Raw genomic sequence first — 24,159 nt, 5'->3', positions numbered from 1 at the left:
TACAAAATATCCCCAATGAGAAAAAAAAAAAAGTTTTCTTATTATTCTTGTGTCAGATTACACACACAGATTATCCCAGAGGCTTTCTATCCTTTTGTCTGTCCAGATGATCACATATAGCTTCTACAAATTTATTTTGTATTTTCTGTAATGCATGACCACACATGCATTTCTGTCTTTGTGGTAATATATGAACAGCTGGAATAAACAGCAAATATGTAAACAGTATTAAAAACAAAAATGCATCTCAGAAACAAATATGAATGTTATATACAGTATAATGGAGAAAACATCCAGACAGTCGACCTAAGAGTTGAAGATTCACTGAATCCAAACAAAGGTCACACTGACTTCAGATGCAGATGCCATTTACTTCAGCTTTGTGTGTGTGTGTGTGTTTCAATACTGTGCACACATTTTTTGTTAGAAATAAAGCCACATGTTCAATACAACCCTGCAAAAACAAAGAGAAAGGCTGCCTCAGACTTTTTCACACCACTGTATATATTTTAGCTTAAAAGCATGTTTTTGAATGAGCAACTTATACTTGCAGTGGAGGGTGTCATGTGTATTCATGTTCACTTCACTGACAGATCTGAGCACTCAAAACTCCGTCTGTTTTCTGCAGCTCAGAACTGTGGGCAGTAAATCACATTCCAGCAACTGACAATTAATCCTGTAATGCGGACTTCTTATATAATGCGTCCATACCATGTGAAGCCCTGAGTCTTCAGATCACAAAGGTTAATGGTGTAGGTCAGAGGTCAGCGTTATTAAACTGTGCAATCATGTGACACACTTTATACTGATTTTTAATACAGATACTTAAATAAATAAATAAACAAACCGACAACAGCATCTCACTTCACAAAATTTATTTGTATTTGTAAAAATGGATAGAACGTAATATACAAAAACAGCAAAATATAACTTTATTGAAATAATCAAGTCATTCTAGGTAATAAAAAAGCGATTACACTTAAGGTGGTTTGTAGATATTCTAAAGCATACAGTACATAGAAACATTAGGCACAATTTAGGTAATCATCTCAACTAGTGCAGTGTAATTACAACAGTAATGAAACACAGCAAACAGAGCTTTAGAATTATGGGTTAACGGTTTATAAAACAAAAATATATCCAGAAAATTTCTTGCTTGGTGAAAAATAAATAATATTTGACCCAAATCCTGAGATTGATTGCATTGCCTATTTCTTGTTTTTTCCCCTAAATGCCCCTTCATGAATCATAGGCCAACTCTTAAATTTTTGTAGGATAATCTGATGATGGTTGTTTCATTTTTCTGGATGTGCTGCCCTGTTATGTTGAGATTCTAATACATGGTAGTTTTAGGTTTCTCTATCTGATGTTTTATTTTGTGCCAGAAAGACAGCAGACTGTACAGGAGAAATGGCATGGCTAACACTGTCCAAACATGCAGCTACGTGGTGCAATCAACATCAAAAGACCTTTGAAGCCTAATTAATACAGAAAGCACAGTCACAGAAATATTAAATTCCAGCATATGAGACAAAACAGAAGCAAAAGTATTTAATGGGACAACGTTTCAGATCAGTCTGGTCTTAGGACACAGCTCAACAGCTGCTGGTTAAAAACTAAAGGTGACCATGTAAACACTTTAAGTAGCCACAAACTGTGTGCAATAACAAGGAAAAGAACGTGACCTGGTTTTTGGTATGTGAGTAGTGAACAGGTTGAGGATACATGACCCACAACAACAGCAATAGAGAAGCTGAGGCCACGACTTAAATATTTCAGAACAAACTCCACTTAGTGCTCGGCTTCTTTTTTTTTTATCCTCGGTTTTTATCCCGACTGGCAAACAGATGGTTTTACCACACTAAAGTATAGCGTCCAATATGGTGGTATTTCTGACAAAAATACACAACATTCATCCTTGAATGCATGTGATTGTCGACTATATATTTTGGTTGGGTGAAAAATGTCAGATATTTGATGAGAATAAAACTTACATTTAACAGCAAATAGCAAATATGTCAGTTGGAAGTTTGTTTCCGACACAAAAAGTGAAACAGAGACAGAAGTTGCCGTAACTGGAGCAACAAGAATCAAATAACATGACAATTAACAGATGAATAAATAAACTAGGTCTTTACAAAGAACTGGACCGCAGTTTTAGGTCACTGAGATACCAGCGTCTGTGTTTTGAAAGTTAACCTGCAGTTTGTTGCCCTGACCAGCAGGGGGCGGCGCTAACAGAGGTCCTAACAACCAGGTACATGACTGAACGGAACATTCACTCCACTTCATACAGAGTGGGTCCAATGACATTCTGAAGTATGAATACTGAGGGAAACCCACCTCAATTACATCAGTGAACTGGATGGACCCAAAACCTGGGTAAAGACATACATTCAGTGTTAAACACACACTTTCACCTGTGACCTTCCCTACCGGGGTTCTAAACATGCAAAAAGAGGCAACTCCTCAATGTAGTTGTCATTTTAACTCTGAACAGAAAATATATATAGAAGACAAAAGGGAAAAATGATATTTGATATGTGTCAAGTATATTCCTGTGTGCTACTCACAGCTAATAAACTTTATCTATCCTGGATGAAAGGTAAATACGTGCTGCACTTCCTCTATAACATTGCTGTGCTTTAGCCATACAGCAGTGAGCTGAGCATTAAATAAAATGAAGATGTTCCTTACAAAATGAGACAAGTGTGACATTAACATAACATTAAAGTAACAAATCAGTAAAGTAAAGTGATAATTTTCAATGAATAAAGCAATTCTTTTTAAGCAAGTATTTATCTGCACTTTTGGTAAGGAATATGTTACATTTTGTAATGAAGACGTCCACTGCCTAAATCCAACACTTTGACATGACAGCCTACATTTTAAAGCATCATTCATTCACATCATGGTGAATCAATACATTTCAGTAAAGTATTAGTAGATACTCCTGAGGCAGAAGCATTTTCAGACAGAAGCAAAACAAATGTGTCTCTGAACAATGCACGAAGGTTTCATATGAGCAGTTTCTATGGGGTATTATCACAGAGGACACGAAGCAGAATCAGACAGCATTTGGATTTCTCTATCTATGTCAAACCAAGCCCAGACCTGCTGAGCTGTCTGAGCACAGCTCCTTTTCTTTCTGTTTACTGAAGAGTGTGTGTTTATTCCACCAAACACACACACATTTTCATGGTAAATCTGAAAAGATTTTAACAATTTTGGAAGAACTAAATACACCTTGCTTCAGTGAATAAATGTTTTGTAAATGAACTCTGATAAAGCACACTAGAAAAAAGTTAAATAAGTACAAGTTGCTTTGTTTCAGATGCAGCAAACACAAGTAAATACTCTGAGGAGTGTGTGCAGGAATAGCAGCACAAATTTAACCTCCAGCAACAATGAATGAATGAATCGATCAATGACGATGTGTTCACCTATAAGTTCTCTCTAGACTTTTTGCAATAAACCACTTCATCAAAGCACCACTAGGTTGTTGTACTTTGGAATGAGGTTAATTCTTTTATGTAAAGTTGAAAATTTTCAGACACTCTAAGTGCTAAAAAAAATACTAGTCTTAAAGCCCTGCTGATGTCTAGACCATTTCTTTTCAACATAATTAGGAGAACACATCTTAGTCTTGTTATTTATATAACACAGCATTGAGGAGCCCCATCATGGAGCTGGCACAGTGTTAAAGCATTACAAAGGCCATATAAATAGTTGTACAAATATGTGCACGAAAAGACCTATCAGTCAATCTTGGTAAAGCTCTTTCTACAGCAAAGCAGGGTTAACTCGACAATGAAGTCTGACATCAAGTGAAAATACTATGTTGGCCATTTTGAAACCTTAGTCTGAAGGGTTAGATGCATCAGCAGCACCAGATCAAGGCTGTGAGGATCAAAGTCACCATTACAATAATATCTTACCTAAAAGCTGCCAACTTTAAAGTTCTGACCCTGTTTGAAGTAAAATGTGTCACCTCCTGGAAACAATTCCAAAATGTCTTCTCCTCCAGGAGTGTTATAATTTTAATCAGCTAAAGTGGGGCTACCCACACAGAGAAAGACTGTCACTGACAGATCAGGTCAGGGCTGCTGAGCCAGGCCCAGATCTGGATCATCTCCTGCGGAGTCCTTGGGTGAACTAACATTAAGCTCTTATAGGCGCAAGGGTTTGACCTGTACTTCTCCTCAATGTTGAAAGTCCTGAAGCCTTTGTTTTTCTCTGGGGCCAGCCCTAGCTTCCTCAGACACATGCCTGTGTAGACATCATCTATGGGGTAGAGCGCCACGTGTTGTGACACATTGTGCAGACGAGCGGCTACATGACCAGAGTAAAGGTACCCACCACCGCCTGCGTATGGAGGGTACGTACCCACATACATGCTTTCTGGGATGAAATATTTCACCTTTTTGTCTCTGTGTGGCCCTGCGTTTGTGATGACATCACCGACAAACAGGTCCCTGGCCTTAGACTCTGAGAGGCCGTTGAGGAAATTCAGGATGCGGTAGGTGTTGACAAAGACGTCATCATCACCTTTGAAGATGAAACGAGCCCCAGGGCAGCGAGTATGTATCCATTCAAGAAACAAAACTTCTTTGACAGTCAAATTGAAAAATGAGTCTCTGTAGTCCCACTGGATGATGTCCTTGTGTCGTGTGCTTTCATATCGTAGCATTTCTGACAAATCTGGGTGGTGGTCCACTGCTGTGGCATTACCCAGCAGGAAGATGGTAACAACTGTATGGTTGGCTATAGTGCCTGCTCGTCCCCAGGACTCCCGGATGGCCTGGCGGCGGTCGAAATGAGGTGCCAGCGATTTGACAGCTAGCAGCAGGAATGGAGGCTCCTGACAGATATCAGGCTGGTCCACAGTGAGAGGGTAGGAGCGACAGCGCATGTACAGTAAGAAGTCCTTAAAGCGCTGTGGAAGGGAGTTGTAGTCTTTCACTTTAGTGGTAACCCTGATGTCAGGCTGGCAGGGGTCAGAGGTCAGACTTGTGCCATTAAGCCAGTCCGGCAGCTCGGTGCTGCTCAAGTTAGAGACCAAGATTGGATTGTTGTGGAGGTCCAGAATCTGCTGCTGACGGTTCCAGTAGGCTGAGCTGGGAACCATTTTGGTCCAGAATGGTTTGGAGGGGATGCGAACTTTGTTGCGTCCATTTTTGTCCGGACTGCTGTTTCGGGACATGAGGATGAAGATGAAGAGATTAACCATCATCACTGTCACCACAAGCTTAAGCCTCCTCCGTAGCAGCGCCATGACAGTGAACTGCACTTCTCACCACCTGCACATAGACATGACCACACAGAAGAAAAAGATGTGAGAAAAAATTCACATTTACTCACATTTACTTCACATTCCTGTGAGGAAAAACAGTGTTGGCTCACAGACTTTTCCAGAGGAGAGATGTGACAAAAAAGTATCTTTATGGAATATTATAATGTTACAATCAAGTTCACCTCTTGGATCTAAAATGTTACCATTTTTTCTTCTTCATTTAATCCTGGTACATGTTTGTGTATGTCAAGGTTATCCTTAGACGTTGTGATCATAAACCTGATGAATGCATTTATGAACAAATAATCTGAAAACATAATGCCTTCAAACTGTTATTTTAACAAACTAAATAATAGTTTTAATATGTTCAATAAACAACTCTAGATGTCATCTGTCACTGTTTTTTCTGACCCTGTATGTGTATAGTGTGTGAATTGCCAAATGATTTTTTTAAACTCAATTAAGGCAGAATTGAATATTTAAATAAAACTATTTTTGTCATTGTGTTATGCAGGTCTTATTGTGAGTATGAATGTTTATGAACATGTATTGATGTAATGTCAGGCACTAAAGATAGGAATGAGGACAGATGTCTAAATAAACAAGCACTCAGGTAACACGTTAAGAGCTCTGTGCAAGGAATCAGTTGACTGTACTGAACAGAAGCCAGGATCATTTTGTACAGCCATCGTGTTAAGTCAGCCAGCAGAAATAATGTTCTTTGCTAAACAAAGGTCACATTGTAAGTTGTGCTGCAAAAAGCTTTTTTTTTGTTGTCATTTAAAGAGGCCCACATAATGATGGTGTAACATTTATGGGTTTCCAGCATTAATAACCTGCTTGAACAAATGGACTAAAATGTGTCCATAAGAAATGTTTTTCCAACTACCCTTTAAAGAGCTTTAAAAGCCTGATAGGAAATATAAATGGAAAATGGTATTGATTTTTCTGAGTAATAATCATCTGGTTTCCACTTGAGACAAAGCAACATACTAATGACTTTCACTGACGAGAAGTGTAGTTTGAGCACTTCCCTTTCTTAAAAAAAAATAGGAAAAAGGGGAAGGGATGACGTTTTGCACACAAAACTTGTGACATTAACTCACATGACACTTACATCAGGTGTTTTAAAGTAAATTTAGCAAGAAGAAATATACTTCTGAAATGACTTTACAAAAATTAAAGTCACTACCACAGATATAGATCCATATAACAGTAGCTCACAAGTAGCTGCTATGTCATTACATTTTAATGGTGGATTTATGTCATGAGTAGAAATGATTTCCACTTACAATATTTATAATATTGAACATTAAAAAATGCATATGATTTGGATATTTTTCAGTAGTACAGATTAGTACAGTAATACAAAACTATATGAAATGAAACCATAAGTGAGGGAATTAGCTTATCGTATCATCAAAGTCAGCTTTATTGTTAGATGTATGTTCATCACAGACAGAAATCTGAAATTACAAAATCTAAGGCCCCACAGTACAAAGTGGTACATAGTCAAGTGGTACAGGATGTATGCCACTAGTCACAAGTGGAATGAAAGCCAATGAGAAACACTTGCATGGTGATATTCTTGGTTTCACTATTATTTTATCAATCCCTTTGGGACTGTCATACTTTCCTCTGCCCCTATCAAGTGACAGGGTCTGGGACTTGACAGCAATTCATCGAAGTCTAACCTTATCTGTTCCACTTTTATATGTTCCTTTATCTGTATTTGTATCTGTGGATTGCAGTCCAGTACTGTACAGATAAACACTGTCTCCCTCTGAGAAAAGTCTGAGGGTGTTACGAATTGAGCTCAGCTGCTTCAGCCATGGTGTCTAACCACTGGTTAAGTCTTGAAATCTCACGATGACATACCCTTTTGTTCGAGAAATCGTATAACAGCTATGGCACAGTGTCTGTTCTCACCCTCTACCTTACAATGAAAGAGAAACTAAAAATATGTGTGTGTAGTAAGTTAGCAAACAGTACAGACAACCATCACGCTCAACACAAGTTATTTTTCAATCAAACACATTAATACAATCAATGAACCACCATTTAAGAGCTCACCAGAGGTCATGCTGTCCTGTGATGAATTGTGATGAATGACCAGGTCATCTACCCACCACGAGTGACACACTACATATCTGCTTTTTGCTCCTAGTGATGTGTCATTTATTCAACCGAAGCATTACAATGACAGAAGAACATTTCAGGATGTATTGTCACCCTGGATTTGGCTCTAGGTGTCTGGCCAGCGTCACTAAAAAAATGAGGACAACATGTGAGGAGTGGGTTTGGACAAACAATACGGCCTTTCAAGTTAGCTTTGCCTCAGGTTTCTGCTTTAGCAGACTCGCACATCCTCACTGATAACATTCTTTATACCATGTCTCATTTTGTTTTCCCAGCACACAGTAAAATGGCTGTCTTCAGTCATGACTCCCTTTTTGTACTTGCCCATGTTTCCCTTTTTATTTAAATTTTTTTGTGCTTTTTGTAATGGCAGCAAGTATTGATGAATCTCTCTTGTGGCCATATAGACACAAGAGGTCCACTCAGAGAACGCCAATGTCCACCAAGTCCACTAAACCACTAATAATGACCTATGTTTTTACCCCCATTTTATAAGTTAGTGTCACTGGTTATTTTAACTAATTGATAGTATTTTTCTTGGTAGTTTTTCTAGGTTCAACTGGACTAGTTTTTCTCTTTGGAAATGTTTCATCTCTCATCCAAGGCTACATTCAGACTGCAGGCAAATGTATCCCATATCTGATTTTTTTGCTCATATGTGACCTGTATCTGATCTGTTAAAGACAGTTTGAACAGCACAAATCCAATTTTTTCAAACCTGACCCAGGCCACTTTCATATGTGGTCCTATAGCTGATATGTATCTGATATTTTACAATAAGACTTCAGTCTGAAAGGCCACGTTGCATTTATCTGACCTTAACGTCACTGAAATGCAACAAATGTCACAATTCTCCGTCCCAGGAGTGTCACTTCTGTAAACACAGTGCATGCCTGCATGGTCACATATTATGTCAGGACCTCTTTTGCGCATGTGGGTCACTTCAGGGTCACATTCAGTTCATACTCAAAACTGACAGAAGTTGCACTTAATGCGTAATATGAATAAGCACACAAAAAACTCAAATTTATCAAAAAATCCGAATTGTGCATTAAGACCTGCTGTATGAATGTAGCCAAAGTGACTTCTTCAGCTCTTCAGAAGAACAGTGACCTGGACAAATGAGAACTTACACAGATAACTGAAAGTATTAATTTCTGACTTAGGCTGTCCAGTGTTAAAGAAAGTGGTTAATAAGACCGACATCTGCTACTTTTTCTGCATCCAAAATTTAAAAAGGTTTGACTTGGGTTAATGCATTCCATTCAACAAGGTTGTATGAAAATTGGCAGCAGTGTACTTTCATTGACAAAGACAAATAAATGTGAGAAATCATATCGACCTGGCGAAGACAATGAGATGGTGATCAATATTTACCATTTGAAAGCTTTTTTAAATTTAAACTTTTAGTGTGAGTATCTTTTAAAATGACTCCTATAATACTTGTCATATGTATAGAAAATTAAACAAATGTTTAGTGATGGCTAATGTAGGTGGGCAAGTGTACAGTGAAGGCAGTGTGTAGGAGACATTATTGTATTTTTAGATGAATAAAAAGGATGTGTAGAGGTAAAGGATATCAGCAAGATGGGTAAAAGTCCACACAAGAGGCTTAAATAACATTTTACTTTGCTCTGCTACCCACTATACTGATAAAACTGTTTTTGTGATAGAAACGCTTGTATCTGTTTACAAGGTTAGTTAAGTGTACCTGACAAGTTAAAACAAGTGGCGACCTCGACTTCAGTGGGTTCTCCCTCCTCTGCACCACTGCCTGTATCCTTCCTGCCTCTGTATTGTGTTACTCTCTCAGCCTCCTAGCAACAACTCCGTGCTGCTCCCTCCTGGTTTCTCCCTTGTCTATCCCTTTTTTCTTTTCACTCTCCTCTTCAGATTTTGTTTTGAACATAGCTTTTATTAAGATTATGTAAAAACACCTTGAAATACAAGCGAGGAAATACACAGCAGAAAGACTGAAGTGATTACTAAAAAGGAGAAGAGCAAGCATGTCTTCCCTGTCTGACTCCGCCTTTCTCACAAACATCCTCTGTCTCCCCTTTCTTCTCATGGATAATTACGGCTTCCTGCCCGCCATACAAACAAGGGGACTTCTGGGAAAAGAGTGGGTGGGGTAGGGGGTATTCTAAAGAAGAAAGCTGAACAACATGTTGACAAGACCACAGCTTTTAGGCCTCTAATTAACCATTAACAGTGATGCCAGACACACACCTACCTGCCTTCACAGGATGAACCATCTGTGCTACAGGTCTTTTGTTACATGTTGTAATATTATAACATGTTGTACCTGGAGTTGGTTAAAATAACAAAGCAAGCATCTCTGCCACCAACTAAATAAATATTTATCACTTTTACACAGAGATCCCAGAAAAAAGGTGAGATGGTGATCCCACCTTTTTGCCGCCATTGACTGATTTACACAGCCAAGCCAAAGAAGTAACAGAGGTGAGACAGGCTGGACTTACACTTACACAGCAGACCTATGTTCTGAAATCAAAGGGGTAGTGACGAAATGCAGCATATAGGGTGACGTATAACTTGCGCGTCGGAAATACCCTGAGCATAGCGGTGTTGGCTCTAAAAACAACAATGGAGTCCTCTGCCCAAAGTGACAACAGCTTACGGATCTCGGCGTCTCCCCAGTTAGACATCTTTCTGGTTGCATTGATATGCTTGTTTACTGTACACAGCCCATGCTCATTTTTACTTAGCATTCAAGAATCATAATTCCACCTTGATCACGGCTCTGTTACTACCTCCAGAGGCGTTACAGAGCCATGACAAGAGGTGGGACCAAATGATCCCACCATTTAGTTTACTTAGATGTCGTTTCGGAATACAGGTGAAATATAACCGTAACAGAAGTGCTGTGTAAAGGGGGCTATTGACTACATTGCATAAATAAATTACTGGGCTGTTAAACTAGGTGATGTTTCTGGTGCATCCTACTCATCGTATGAAACATAGCAGATAGGCAAGATCCTAGCAACAGCAGGCCAGATGGATAATGATGCTGTTTGCAGTTTCATTGATCAACATAGAAAACAGGTCTGTGCCACACTGATTAGATCTGCCAGTAATCTTCTTGACAATGGTGGGCTGTGTTTAAACACTGTGGTTTCCACTTGATAGAAGGTGCTGTGAGGTAAATACCTCACCTTGTGGGGGATGGGTGTGCTAACAGGAAACAATAGCAGTTTGTGGTTAAAGGCCTTGAGGTTAACCCGTTTTTAGTTTAGATGGATGGATGGATGGATGGATGGATGGATGGATGGATGGATGGATGGATACATAGATAGATAGATAGATAGATAGATAGATAGATAGATAGATAGATGTACTTTAGTGATCCCAAACTGGGAAATTAAAGTGCAGCCTCAGCATGACACACAGTAGAAATATAGAAAAACAGAAGAGCAAACACACTGTACATGATAAATTAGAAGTATAAAAATAGACCTGGATAAAAAAACCTGGATGATTAAATTGTAAAGTGCAAAAATAAAACTGTAAGGTGCAAAATAAACTGTAATGTTCACAGTGCTGTTGTACAAGTAAAACATTAAATTTAGTGAACAATACACTGAGAATATTTAGAAGAACGAAGTGTGTTCAAGTAAATCTCCAGTGTAGCATTAATAATGACAAAAAAATGCTTTCAAGGGCATATTCGCTCAACACAAGCTTTTATACATTACATTTCTAAGTCTTATGAGTCCTCCATGTGGGGGAAGAACTTCATACCACTAATTGCAAAATTACTTTGTTTTATGAATTACAGGCATTTTTCTAAAGGTTATCTGTGCACATCTTACCTGTGCAGGTGAGAAGGCCTCCTAAGCTTGTGCTGTTTTGGCGGTCTGCTCTCAGCTCTCTTACCCCATACTTAGCTCTGCCTCTTGTGGAACAGAAGCCAATAGGGATCAGAGATCAGCATAGGAGGAAGAGGAGGAGGAGGAGGTGAGTCCCACCTGAAAACAGATACAACAACAGCAACTGTGTCAACAGGTGTGAAGAGTCTATGACTAGTGTACTTCATAACCTTAAATACAACTACTAAGAATTAAGGAAAGCTTTATGGAACAGCTTGTCCTGTTGAATTTCTTCACATAATATTCTCTAAAAATAAACAAAAATTCTGAAAATCTGTAATTTGAGTATAGACCCAGATATTGACTGTCCTAGTGCAGAAGAGGCATCTCCAACAGTTATTTTCCAGGATAATCCTTATACTTATTGGTGCTCTCCTGTGTCATTTTGCCTCCACAAGCTTTGCATTTTTATGTTTGAGCTTCTCTTACTAATGTGAACATGCTACTGCATGCACCCTGGTCTCTGCTTTTTCTGTGAAGTATGTCCAGCACCCTCATTACATCTGGTAAACCTAATGTTCCTGTGAAGTAAATTTAAAGACTCAAAGATCCTGATCACCTCTTGTAACCAGGATGCACATCTCTCTACAGAAAGCCTATGTCCTCTGAAATGGTGGACATGTTTTTGCTCCTAATTTGGGCTAAGCTACACTGTCCCACACTCTCCAAAATACAAGTCAATAGGGCCTTTTTAAGAAGTTCTCTGCCTGGTAAACACTCATGATTTTAAAATGCCATGTTTTTAATGACACCATCATGATTAATTTCTGAGAATATAGTCCTCACAGCCAGAGGACTTTAAGACAGGATAGTATTAACATGCTAAGTAGAGGCCAAGTCAAGCACTGGCATTTAAGTGTGGTGTTTTGTAAACCTACTGATTTTTCCCAAGATGTGTTATGTTTATACACAGCAAATTTGAATATAGTGATCCTCAATGAGGTGTCTGTTTACAAATCAAACAAAAATGCATTTCAGTGCTCTGCATACCCAAATACAGAGGTGAAGCCAAGAGGGAATACACATTATTAAGATAGATGCTACATGAGAAGACTGTGACCCAGTACATATTTTAAAGTACTGTTTCAGTCTTTTGACCCAACTGTAAACAAAGCATAAACTTCTAGCCTATTTGTACTAAAACTCCTAAACTTACTGTTTTTTTTTTTTCTGATAGTCTTTTTTATTGTTCAGAGAGTAAAGCAGTAGAGGTTAATAAACAGTTTGTGAGGTAAGAAGGGGGAAAGCCTGTAAGTTTGTCAGTTGATGCTGGGGTGGAGAGTTATTTTACACATGGTTGGGTTTGGTTAATCATTAATCCATGGGCTGTGCTGAGTTGATATGAGAGGTCACCAGATAACAGTGATGTATCACCTTTCACTTTGTGCAGTTAATGTAGATATGTAGTAAAAGGGCCTGAAAAATTCATCTGAAGATACCCCAACACCCAAAAATGAGAAGAACATGCAGGAGTATGGTCCTTTTATCACACACTTTAACCTACTGCTCACTTCTAGGCTTAACAGCATAACACAACATTAAATAATAAAGTTTGAGGTCATTTTCAGTGTCCTTTCTCTTCTCAGTTGAGATCCCAGTTAATGAAGCTGCACTGATGGGCAAACTCTGCTTTTAGCTATGTTAGTTTTACTCCAGTGTCAGAGATTTCTGCCACAAGGCTGATATTTGAGTCCCAAATTCTGTATGGCAAAGGTCTTTTGTTTAAGTACAGAGCAAAAGGAGATGGTGTACAGGGATAGATAGGGCTGGGTGATACAACTAAATAATTAAAACTCTATCAAAAATCACCAGCTCAATACAATTAAAACTATGTACCACATATGTGCAATATAAACAAATAATAGCAATAACACTGTGTCATTTACAAGGATGTCCATGTACTCTTTAAAAAATTAAAACAATTTTGAACCTTGACACGCAAGACAGAAGGACGTACTAATTGAGTTTGCTTGCAGAATAATTTGTTGAACTGCCCAATCCTAGGGGAGGAGTCCAGCAGGACAGTGTGCTGTCAACATTGGCTCGTATTGCTGACTGCATGTGTGTGTCTGTGTGATAGCAGATAAAGCAGAAGCTCAGACAAGTATCCGCCAGACATGGACACAACATGTCTCTGGACAAAGCTCAACCCCAGAAGCTGACAGAGATGGGATAGCTGAAATGGATAAAAGGCTGATAGACAAGTGAAAATGATGTGGATGGCAGCACTTACTGCCAAAAGTACTTTTAAAACCCTGTAGCTGTAAACAGTATGCTGTACAACCCTAAATCTAAAGAAGTTGTAATATGCTGCCATCAAATTCCTAATTACCCATTTTTTGTCTTAAGATGGTACGTTTTCTCAGTTTAAACATTTGAAATTTTCTACATTTTATTGTGGATAAAATTTATGTTCGTATGATTTACACTTTTTGGGAATGGAGTTGTATTACTAAACAAACTTTCAACTGGTCACTGTGCTGTAATTTGTTGTATGGTCACTCTACTCTACAACTGTGTCAGTTATTACCAAAAAGATATTTTTGAGCATTGCTTCAGCAAAGTCAGATGAATATAAGATGTTGCAGCTTGGGGGAACGTGGGCATAATAGCGACATAGTGCAAAGAGAGAGCACCATAAATAGCCTCCGGGTTGAGATCCAGAGAGGTGCCGGCTGAGCTGGTGTCTGCCCACCAAATATCTGCAGTCAACAACAGTATTCACACGGGGCTAAAGGTCCCACTTCAACTTAGTCATAACAATCATGTGGGCAGGATTAAGCTATTGTTTACTAGTGTTTCTGGTTCAACTTGATAGTCAACATGCTCCCCTCAAAACTAAATATTGAATTTAGCATTCCAACTGCCATATAGCCTATAACAGGGTTTGATGGAAACAATCTGTACAACAGCTTAGTGATACTGAAGGGAAATGGTATCTTATGGCCAACAGGGCCATCTTTTGCCTGAAACAATATACTTTGGCGAAGTAATCGCTAGACAAGTGTTGATATTTAAGGTAGAACTTAGGAAGAATATCTAGTTGACCATGAATGCTACTGCACTAGATGGTACATGAAAAGAGTGAATTTGCCAAATAGAAAACGAGTGTATCCGATAAAAATAGACCTGAATCAAAAAGCAAACTAGAAAAACACTGGATGAATATTTCCAAGTTGTAACAGCCACATTTCAGAACCAGAAGAAAAAGAGGCCAAACAGGTTCATCCAAACAGCAATCCCCCGGGTTTCTTTTTCTTTTCATATATTTGCAGTGCTAGGCCAAAGAGAGATCATCGAGTACACTGCTTTTTAAGGCTGTGCAATTAATCGAAATTCAATTACGATTTTGATTATTACACTCAACAATTACAAAAATTATGTAATCGAGAAAAAAAATCATTATTAATTTTGAGTTGTTTTAATTCAAGCACACGCAACGTACCATGAGCTACTCCGCCCCACCCCCCTCTAAGCTACAGCTGCCAGCTAGCCAGCAGGTCCATCCCACGAGGAAAGTTGTACCTAGCGGTCTTGAAAAATGGCAGGAGAATCACAGCAGAAGCACTTGGTAAACAAAAAAGGCAAGTCAAATTCAATTGTATGGAATCATTTTGGGTTTGATGAAGACGACGAAGAGCAAAAACACATCACGTGCAAAAAGTGTTTTGTAGTTGTGTCCGCATCGACCGGTAACACAACAAACCTTTTTAACCATCTAAAGTTTAATCATCATCGTCATTGTTACTTTTATGATAATCTTATGAAAAACCAAAACACAAAAAACCCCAACTCTGTCTACAACTTCGTCCACAATGCAATCTTCAATCTCTGAATCTCTTTATGCTGCAACTCCTGTATTAACCTAACCCTAACCTGTATAACCCTAACCCTAACGTGCATATTCTATAGATGGCTGATGTATGCAGAAGGTTTTAACTGAAACCTCACAGAATGCCACTGAATATATATATAATTACCTCCACCAAGGAGGTAATGTTTTTGCCGGCGTTGGTTTGTCTGTCTGTCTATCTGTCCGTGTGCAAGATAACTCAAAAAGTTAGGGACGGATTTGGACGAAAATTTCAGGAAATGTTGATATTGGCACAAGGAACAAATGATTAAATTTTGGTGGTGATTGGGGGCACTGATCTCCCTTGGTGGAGGTCTGGGCTCTCCGAGTGCTTTTCTAGTTTACCATGTTTCATACTACATTGAACATACTTGAATTTATAATTTGCACTTTACGTGTTTTTTTTTTTTTTATATTGCTACAGTTCTATGGCAAGTCCATAGCAGTTTAATTACAGTGCACTATTTGTTTACAAAAGGAAGCATACTTGAATTTACAGTGTACTTATTTGCATTCAAAGATTTTTTTGTTTCATACAAAAGTGAACATACTTTGTTTTAGTGTTTAAGAGCTTTAGTTATGTTTAAAGAGTATATTTTACATTGTTTTGCACAGAAAAAAATAATAATTTCAAGGTTGACAAATAATCATTTTTAATAATTGTGATTTCAATTATTGCTAAAATAATCATGACTATTGTTTTTTTTTCTATAATCCAGCAGCCCTACTGCTTTTAATTTCTTGTGCTGTACGAATTTTTCATCTCATGTAATAGAATGGCACAGCTCATACAGCTGAAGGACCTCGATAGGCAGTAATATTATTTGCCGATGAAAGTACTATGGAGTGCTGTGCAGTGCAATGAAACACAAGCTTTTTTCACTGTTCTGACCAACAATTAATTACTCACACCCTACTCAGTCAATTATTATTTGTATTATTATTGTCTTAGTATTATTTCTGAATAGGAAGCAATGTTAAAGTTTCCATTTATGTTGAAGTTCTGTTTGTACAAGGTTATCATTAGTTATGCATGATGAAATTAAAATATTTGTATATTCTATTTAGCCTTATTACCTATAAATAAAAAGAAAATATCTAGATATAACATAAACCTGAAGAATATTTTTGGTCATACTGCCTAGCCAAATATTAAAACAAAGAGCCCACAATGCTAACACAAATACATTTTTATTTGTAAGGTGGTGCTGGAATAAAGAGAGTCTTGCATCAACATAGAACAATTCTACCCCCCCACCACACACTTAAAATAGACTGGAATTTCTCATTATCAACAAATACTTGTCACTCCAACTCCACATGCTAAAGGTTACCTCTCTCTACTGCGTGACCTGTTCCCTCACACTCAGTGTAATCTACACTGAGGGATGTGTTTGTGTGTGTTATTTACAGGACTGACACACACACACAGGCTGCACATGTCAATGCTCACTTAATGCATTACACAAACATACCAAACTTAATCCTTACATAATGGCTGAGCTGATCAGCAGCGACACTGTATCTCAGGCTGCACAATTTATCATGTACTATATGTAATCATGGTTTTAGTGTCTATCATAGACTTTGGATTAGTGATTCTTACAAAAGACAGACAGGCTATAGTTGTAGCTTTTTACTGCTGTGCTTCCATTGAAGTTAGGAACTGTTTTCTACGAAAGACTGAATGAAAAACAAAGCTAGCCACAGTGAGATTAGCCACTGTAGATTATTTCCAAAGTTTCTGTTTTTTGGCTTAACCTTTAAATGCTGTGAATGTCCCAAACACACACTCCCTTCCATTGTGAAGAGTGTTTGAAAAAGCATCAGCAGTGCATAGCGTTGAATCATTATTTTCATAACTTTCTAAACAACAGCACAAGTTATACGATCCCATAAGAAGCAAGGATACAGTAATAGTGGAGTAATAAAATTAAGATGCCTGGCTTTTATCCTGCTTGATGCTCACTATGTGCATTCAAAATGGACTGCAGTTGTTGCTCTGCCTTTTTACTGTAACACTGCGAACATAATAATGGCAGTTATTAAAGGAAGCATGGGAAAAGCACTTCACACAAGTATCATAGTCTCAGGGCTCTACAGAACACATCCTTTCACAAACCACGAGAGATACGTCGCCTGAGGGATGGGCAAGGAAGTGGTCATCTGTGTGTGTCATTTTAGAGGAACACAAGCTGATGGTTTCTGTTTGTGTTATACATGTTGCAAACACAGTGAGAGAAAAGAGGACTGCTAATCTAAATCCTACAATCTTAAATATTTTTAGTTGTTAGATATTCAGAGTGTGTTGGAGGCAGCTTCTCTGGACATGTGCCTTTTTAAACAATAACAAAATGAGCTGAACATGACGACGTTTCAATACTGTGTAAGTGAAGGTGAAAGAGTGTGTTCATCATTGCGTGAGGAGGTTACAGGCATGCACGCAGTACAGGGAGAAAAGTATTACATGGGTGTGTCTATCAAAAAGAGAGGACAAAATAGCTGCATACCATTGGCATTCATTTCACTTTGGAGAATAAGAAAAATTAAGCAGAAAGCGTTCTAAGGATATTCTCGTTGTTTGGCATACTGGAATTAAAATGACTTGATGTCCATGTGGATTGACAGCTCACTCTCTGTTTCTACACGTTAAATCCAACTGTGTAGAACAAGACGGTTACAGCACTGATCTGGCAGAATATCACTATTGAAAATATCACACAGCATGTGTATGGGTTGCAGACTTGGCTCAATATGTAACAAAACTTTAAAGAACCTGAAAAACAAAAATTAATTCTTGCTCTGATTCTAAATAACTATACTTGCTTGAAATAGCTCAGTGTGACCACAACATGCAAGGTATCACTTACATTAAAGCTCCTACGGTGACATGCAGATAATAGGTCAACACCAGAGCTTAGTTTGTTTTTTTTTCCAATCCCCATTAATGACTTAAAAGAGTCTAAATCCACTGTATTTTCCACAATGGGGAGCTACTGCTGTGGGGAAGAAATGGTTGTACAGTAATGGATCAGGTGTGTGTGTGTGCATGTGTGTGTAAACACAGCAGTATATCTCCATAAGCTGTTTTTAATGGATCTCTTACAGCATGAGCCAACCAAGCACTTCCACAAAAGTCAATGAGACATGTTGGCTACTGCCTTCAGCAAATAAACCCATCCTATGCATCAAAAGAAAAAGCTATGTTTGATATAAAGGTGAAGTTTTACAATGTAATTGTATGACTGTATCTCAACATCAGGGTTTTCCCAAAAATTATAAGGCTTTTTAGGGACCATCTAAGCTAAATTCATGGAAAATCATGTGAAAACCATAGAAATTAAATGAACTTTCCCTAGATCTAATGGTTGGTCCCTTGTGCGTGTCTCCATGTTTTGTTTTGGGTAGTTTTTCAAAGATTTGTGCACACACAGTGCATGACAAAAAAGACCACTCACTGGATCATTTCCCCAAAATAATGATAATAGATTAGGCCTAGTATTTCATTTTATGCTGTAAAAAAAATTCTTGCAGAAGAACCTCCAGACTTCACAACTAGGCACTTTAATTACTTAACAAACTTAGTGAAAATACCAAAAGGCAAGCACTTAAACCCTCTAAAAACAAACAGAAACCTGAAAATCTGCATAGATTATTGTTTCTAAAGTCAAATCTCTGATATCAGACTGTAAATTATGTGCTCTCCTTGAGCTAAAAACTCCAACCTAAGCCAGCAGTAGTTAGCAGGTATGGGAGGGGGAGTCAAGTCCATTATGAACAGGCCCATTTCCCAATATGGTGACAAACACAGGAAATGAAGTAGGAAGCAAAAGAACATCCCGCAGACTTGCAACAGACCAAGACAACTGGCATGAACAAGCATTTTCTCAGTCTGCACAAAATGTTTTCTTAGCAGTTTCTAGGTTGCTTGTGTAACACTTTGGGAGTTTTACTGGGATCCATTTGCACAAATTAATATAGATATTTATTATCATGTTTTCATAAGCATATAAACAGCAGAAAATAAAAACTGTATCATATCTATCATGTCATGTCAGGAAGCTGCACATATGCTTGATACAGAGAGGGTAGGGATGGACAATCCTTCAAACCTACAGTGTGACTGATCTTAATTTGTCATGTGATCTACACTCCAGAGGGATCATTCAGGATGTCTAATTTAAAAATAAAAAGTACTGTTGGCTACTCCGCTAACATTCATTTCTAATGGACTATTTACCAGTATAATTATAGTATTTTACAGAGAGCATTGCACATGGACAATACAATAACCTATGGGGTGTAACATTAAATGTTGCTCGCACAGGTTGCTTGGGTATTTCAGTCAATTTAAAGAAATACTTTAACATCCGGATGCACTGTAGTGATTGTATTTAGTCTGCGATGACTTGCAGATGCTGTGTAATGTGCTGTTTTACTGGTGCAGAGGAAAACTACCCTGAATCCATCATCTGTGGATCTGGCTTCCAAACCCTGATGTGCAGCGAGTCTGATTTACACAGATGCTTGACACTTATGTTAAAGTGTAAACCTTTTCCCGATTCGTTAAAATAGTCAAGTGGGACAAATTATACCATAATCTAGGTACATAATGGATATACTGAAGCTTTTGCTTATTTCATGAGGACAGTGTCAAAATGCTGTGATAATATGATAATGTCAGTCCAAAATGATGAAAAAATGCAGAGTCTTTAGCCAGATAACAACGAAAAGCCATAGGAAACAGCCTGAGCCTCCACAAACCTAAGAACACTGGACAAATTTTGTTATAGTTTGATTATAACTCAACTACATTTCATAAGCGTTGAGAAAATTGTGATTCATCATATGATCTTTGCCAGAGCACTCAGGCCTAATACAGGTTATTTTTGGACATTGGAGTATGCTGGTGTGCTACCTTTCTGGTTAGAAACATCACTTACACTTCTGTCTACTGTGGTTATTAAGGATGTGTTAAACATTGTTGAGGACATGTAGCACTTCACACATCTGGAGACCCTGTGATTCACTCAGAAGTTACAACACACAGTAGATCTAATCTAAAGAACGATCAGCTGAGCTCACCATTTTACCACTGTACAGTATGACAGTAGTGAAACTTCAGCGTGTGCTGTTAGAGCTGGAAGGCTACTGACTACAATGTCAAGTGTCACGGAATGTGTAGAACACAAGATAAATAAATTAGTTTTATAGGCATATTTTTACTAGTAAGGGGGTTCTGCTGTTAATCACTGGCGAACAGTTTATCAGCGATGTCTCACATTAGTCTATAGAGTTAGACTAGTCTTAGTTCGGCAAAGTAATGGAGTGATCAAATGGAGGTTAGAATGTTTCTTTTGTTAAGACAGACTTAAAAGTGACCTTCTCCCATGCTAACATTGAAACATAACATATGTTAAAACAGCAGAAGCCAATTTCATAAACTAGTAGCAATAGGTGACAAAAATGAAGAATAAATAGGTAGAAACCCTGTGAAATGAGAATAGAAAACTATTTTAAAGATACAGTGAAATATACACGCATGTATAGATGCTGCCAGCATTGAACAAAAATGTTTTTAGAGATTCTTACGATAGTTTTTTCTTTTTTCTGAAAAGGCATATAATAGAAATGGAAACTGTTTTTTCTGATAAATTCTGATACAGTCTGATATTTCACATGACTGATTAGACTGGGATGATGTTCAGTATCCACTAAAAGGGTGCATAAAAAGACACCTGTCTTTGTCAAAACTTGCCATTTTTAGAGTGCAGCTGAAGCTCTGAGGATTTTTCACATCTCGAGGAAGACTTTCAAAGCCATACTGCACAGATAGCAGAAGGAAGGGCAATGACAATCCTGCTAGTGCACAACAGAAATATACACCCTTATTTTGGCAGAGTACCTTCAATGAGCTGGGGTAAGCTGAAGGTCCAAACTCACTGCATGATTGTCAATGCCTAGAAACATACCAATCATAACAAAAAAAGAGGGAAGTAGAAAATATAAGCAGTGGGCAGGGTCACTGCAGGTAAACACATCACCACACAGTGACAGAGGGTCACAAGTGATAAGAATGGGTTATTATTGTTAGGTGTGTAGGGATATAAAATCTTTATGGACAATGTTATTTTGCTTCCCAAAGTTCCCACTAAACTGTAAGTATTAAAATTCTTTCTGAAATTAAAAGTTTCTGTTAAGTGAAGTAAGCTGAATAATGTTAATCCAAGATTTATGGCTAATGAGTCCTACTGAAAATAGTTGAAAACTTACAACCTTTGTGCAGCAGGTAGCCTATATGTCAGTGAATCCTGGTTACTGTATGGATTTATGCCTTAGACTTAGTGGCCTCTGATCCATACACTGCACTGAATACTCTACTGCTATAATATTTATATTCTGTACCCTCACTGACAACTGAATGCAGTTATTAAAAAGATTTACCAAAGACACCCCCTTTGCCAACAGGAACACCCCCGCAGCTAACAACCATAGATCTAGATACGGTTAACAAAAGGCACATTCAGTGATTTGATGTCTCAGTAGTTTGTCATGGTACAGACAGAGGCTGCTGTGTTTGCAGATTAGGTAGGTAAAGCTTTCTTTCAGTTATGTGATAAGGAGATCAGGCCAACATCCAGATCAGGACATCTACTCTCTGGTCTGAAATTTCACCATCATGAACATTTCAATCAGCGCAACCAGTGCCACTAATGACTGTGTGTTAGGCTTTTTTTTTTTTTTAAACAGCCAATGTAGATTTCTGGGTCAACATGAATGTTGACCAACTTACAGTTTAATGGAGTACTTATTTCAGTGACAGACTTGATGGGATTTCTCCATAATTAGCAGCACCCCTGGGTCTCCTAGACTGTCATTTCACATCATACTGACCTTAAAATGAGAAAAAGTAGCCCAGAGCTGGTGAAGAGAAGGAATCACTTCACTGTTGAGGCCAAAATGAGGCAAATTATTCAATGGATGCAACTGCCACACAAACTGTCTGTATCATGCAACATCCCATCAGTTGACATAAAATATAAAACAGGAAACTAAGAAACTCAGAGAAAATGTGAGTCATTGGATGGCCAGGAAATAGGACAGCACTAGGCTAGATCCAAACATATCAAGTTAATCAGGCATGATCTGATACCTTTTGATATACATTTAAGTTATTTTAATGCTGTAAAATGCAAAATTAATATTTGATGAGCTGGGTAGCTGGAGACATAGAACCCGAACTCAAATAGAGCCTGTTTCCAGCTATTCAGCACAGTCATGCATGCATGTTCATTACGTATGAACACAGTGATGTTGTGGGGCAAAACCTTTATACCATATTTAGATAACTTAGATTTTGGAGCTTATTACTCACTGTTCCTCATCTCCTGCACAAATTATTAGTCACTCACATTCTAGAATGTTTGAAATAATAAAAAGGAACAACCCAACAAATGTGAAGGTGTGCAATGATGAAAGCAAAGTAGGATTGTAGAAGAACAACATCATGTTATGTGAGAAAGTCGTCATTTTTCCTTGGTCCCATTAATGACACAACATATCTGATTTCAGATACTGAAATGCAATCTCCAAAAAGACACCAAACATCCAGTTATTTTATGAAACCTGTTCTGTGACAAACAGATAAATTATTTCAACTTCCTATAGCTGATGAACTAATCACAAGATTCATTGTTTTGCAATGCTATACTTGTACGTAGCACAGGGCCATCCATTAAATTAACATCCATGAAATGACGAAGAGGCTAACTATGCAACAAAACGTATATTCTAGGTTACAAGGAGGAGTGATCAAATACAACTTATACACAGGAAACCAGACGAGCCACCCAAAGCTGCTGCAAACAGCTCATGCAATGCGTATTTTCCTCATGTCATTTCATTTGTTTCATGATATTCTTTGGCTGACAGTCTTCTCCTGGCTTTCCAGGAACGCTGCTTGTGTAAAATGTGGTTTGGACTTTTCTGTCTAAACATAGCAGGATTTCAGTGCTGACACATCTGTAAGGCAACTCTGGAAAATGTAACTCGTGATTTAGACATTGACTTTTATCACGGAGAGCTCACATATGGGAACTGTGAGTGAGGGGATAAACAGAGGAAGGCGGAAAGAATAAAGCATTAAGAGTCTGGTATTATTCAGTTGACAGAGAAGCTACAATTACAAGTTAATGTTTGCTATGTTCTACAAATATTGACCAGATTCGAGTCTGTTTTCTTACACGTTCATGCTTAGGCAGTTAGCATTCAGTTAGTTAGTAAACTCAGGTCCGCACAGGTTCAGCATCTGTTTATTTTATTTCCTGAAGTTTCACGTCGTTGTTTCTACTTTTTTTTCAAACCCATTTTCTGCTTCGTACACACCCCGTCTATGTGTAGCGTAGTGTTATTCCTGTTTAGACCGAAATGTCAGTGAGGTTAACTACCTAACAGCGTGAATAAACTAGCTTACTTCTGACGGTTAGATGACCAACCGTGATAAAATGTACACACAGGAAAAGTCGCTTACTTTAAGTCGTCCTTCCTCGGTCCAGACTCACTCCAGAAACAGCGCGAAGTTTAGTAAATCCATGTGTTAGGTTGCTAAATCTAGTATTTTTTTCGTGTTGTCACTTACTTGACCGACAACTCAAGACTGAAAGTGAACCAAACGCAGTGCTCGCGCTGACGACGCTGCTCCAGGGTTTATAGAGAGGGCGGGGCGAGGCGGTGTCCGTCTGAACGTGGGTTTCAACTCAACCCAAGACTCCCACGAGCCAACTAATACCACGACCAAGTACTCCAGTTCTAGGTCTCGAACGTCGGAACTACTACGGAAGAGGATTAGGGCCACTGGAAAAAAAAAACGTCTAATATATATATATTTTTTACCATTATTCTGAGAAAAAAGTCGGGATTTTGATTTTAATCTCTGAATTCTGACTTTTTTCCTCAGAATTCTGGCTGTAATCTCAAAATTCTGA

The 24,159-nt window shown here is 38.2% G+C and overlaps 1 protein-coding gene across 1 annotated transcript; it reads right to left on the bottom strand.

The window, feature by feature from the left end:
• Positions 1–1,226: 1,226 nt before the first annotated feature.
• b3gnt2b (UDP-GlcNAc:betaGal beta-1,3-N-acetylglucosaminyltransferase 2b) lies at positions 1,227–23,858 on the bottom strand. Its single transcript, XM_030156298.1, has 3 exons — positions 23,706–23,858; positions 11,266–11,421; positions 1,227–5,300 (listed from the first exon to the last, which is right to left on the bottom strand). The coding sequence occupies exon 3, from the start codon at positions 5,273–5,275 to the stop codon at positions 4,082–4,084; it is 1,194 nt and encodes a 397-aa protein (XP_030012158.1). The 5' UTR covers positions 5,276–5,300; positions 11,266–11,421; positions 23,706–23,858; the 3' UTR covers positions 1,227–4,081.
• Positions 23,859–24,159: the final 301 nt, after the last annotated feature.

This window comes from Sphaeramia orbicularis, chromosome 15 (assembly GCF_902148855.1).
Source record: "Sphaeramia orbicularis chromosome 15, fSphaOr1.1, whole genome shotgun sequence".
Taxonomy (NCBI): Eukaryota; Metazoa; Chordata; class Actinopteri; order Kurtiformes; family Apogonidae; genus Sphaeramia; species Sphaeramia orbicularis.
Note: the sequence above shows the minus strand (reverse complement) of the source record. Positions and strands in the feature narration are given on the sequence as shown.

Bases quoted from the DNA above. Each gene is read 5' to 3' on its own strand.
- b3gnt2b (XM_030156298.1), bottom strand. From the start codon at position 5,275: ATGGCGCTGCTACGGAGGAGGCTTAAGCTTGTGGTGACAGTGATGATG.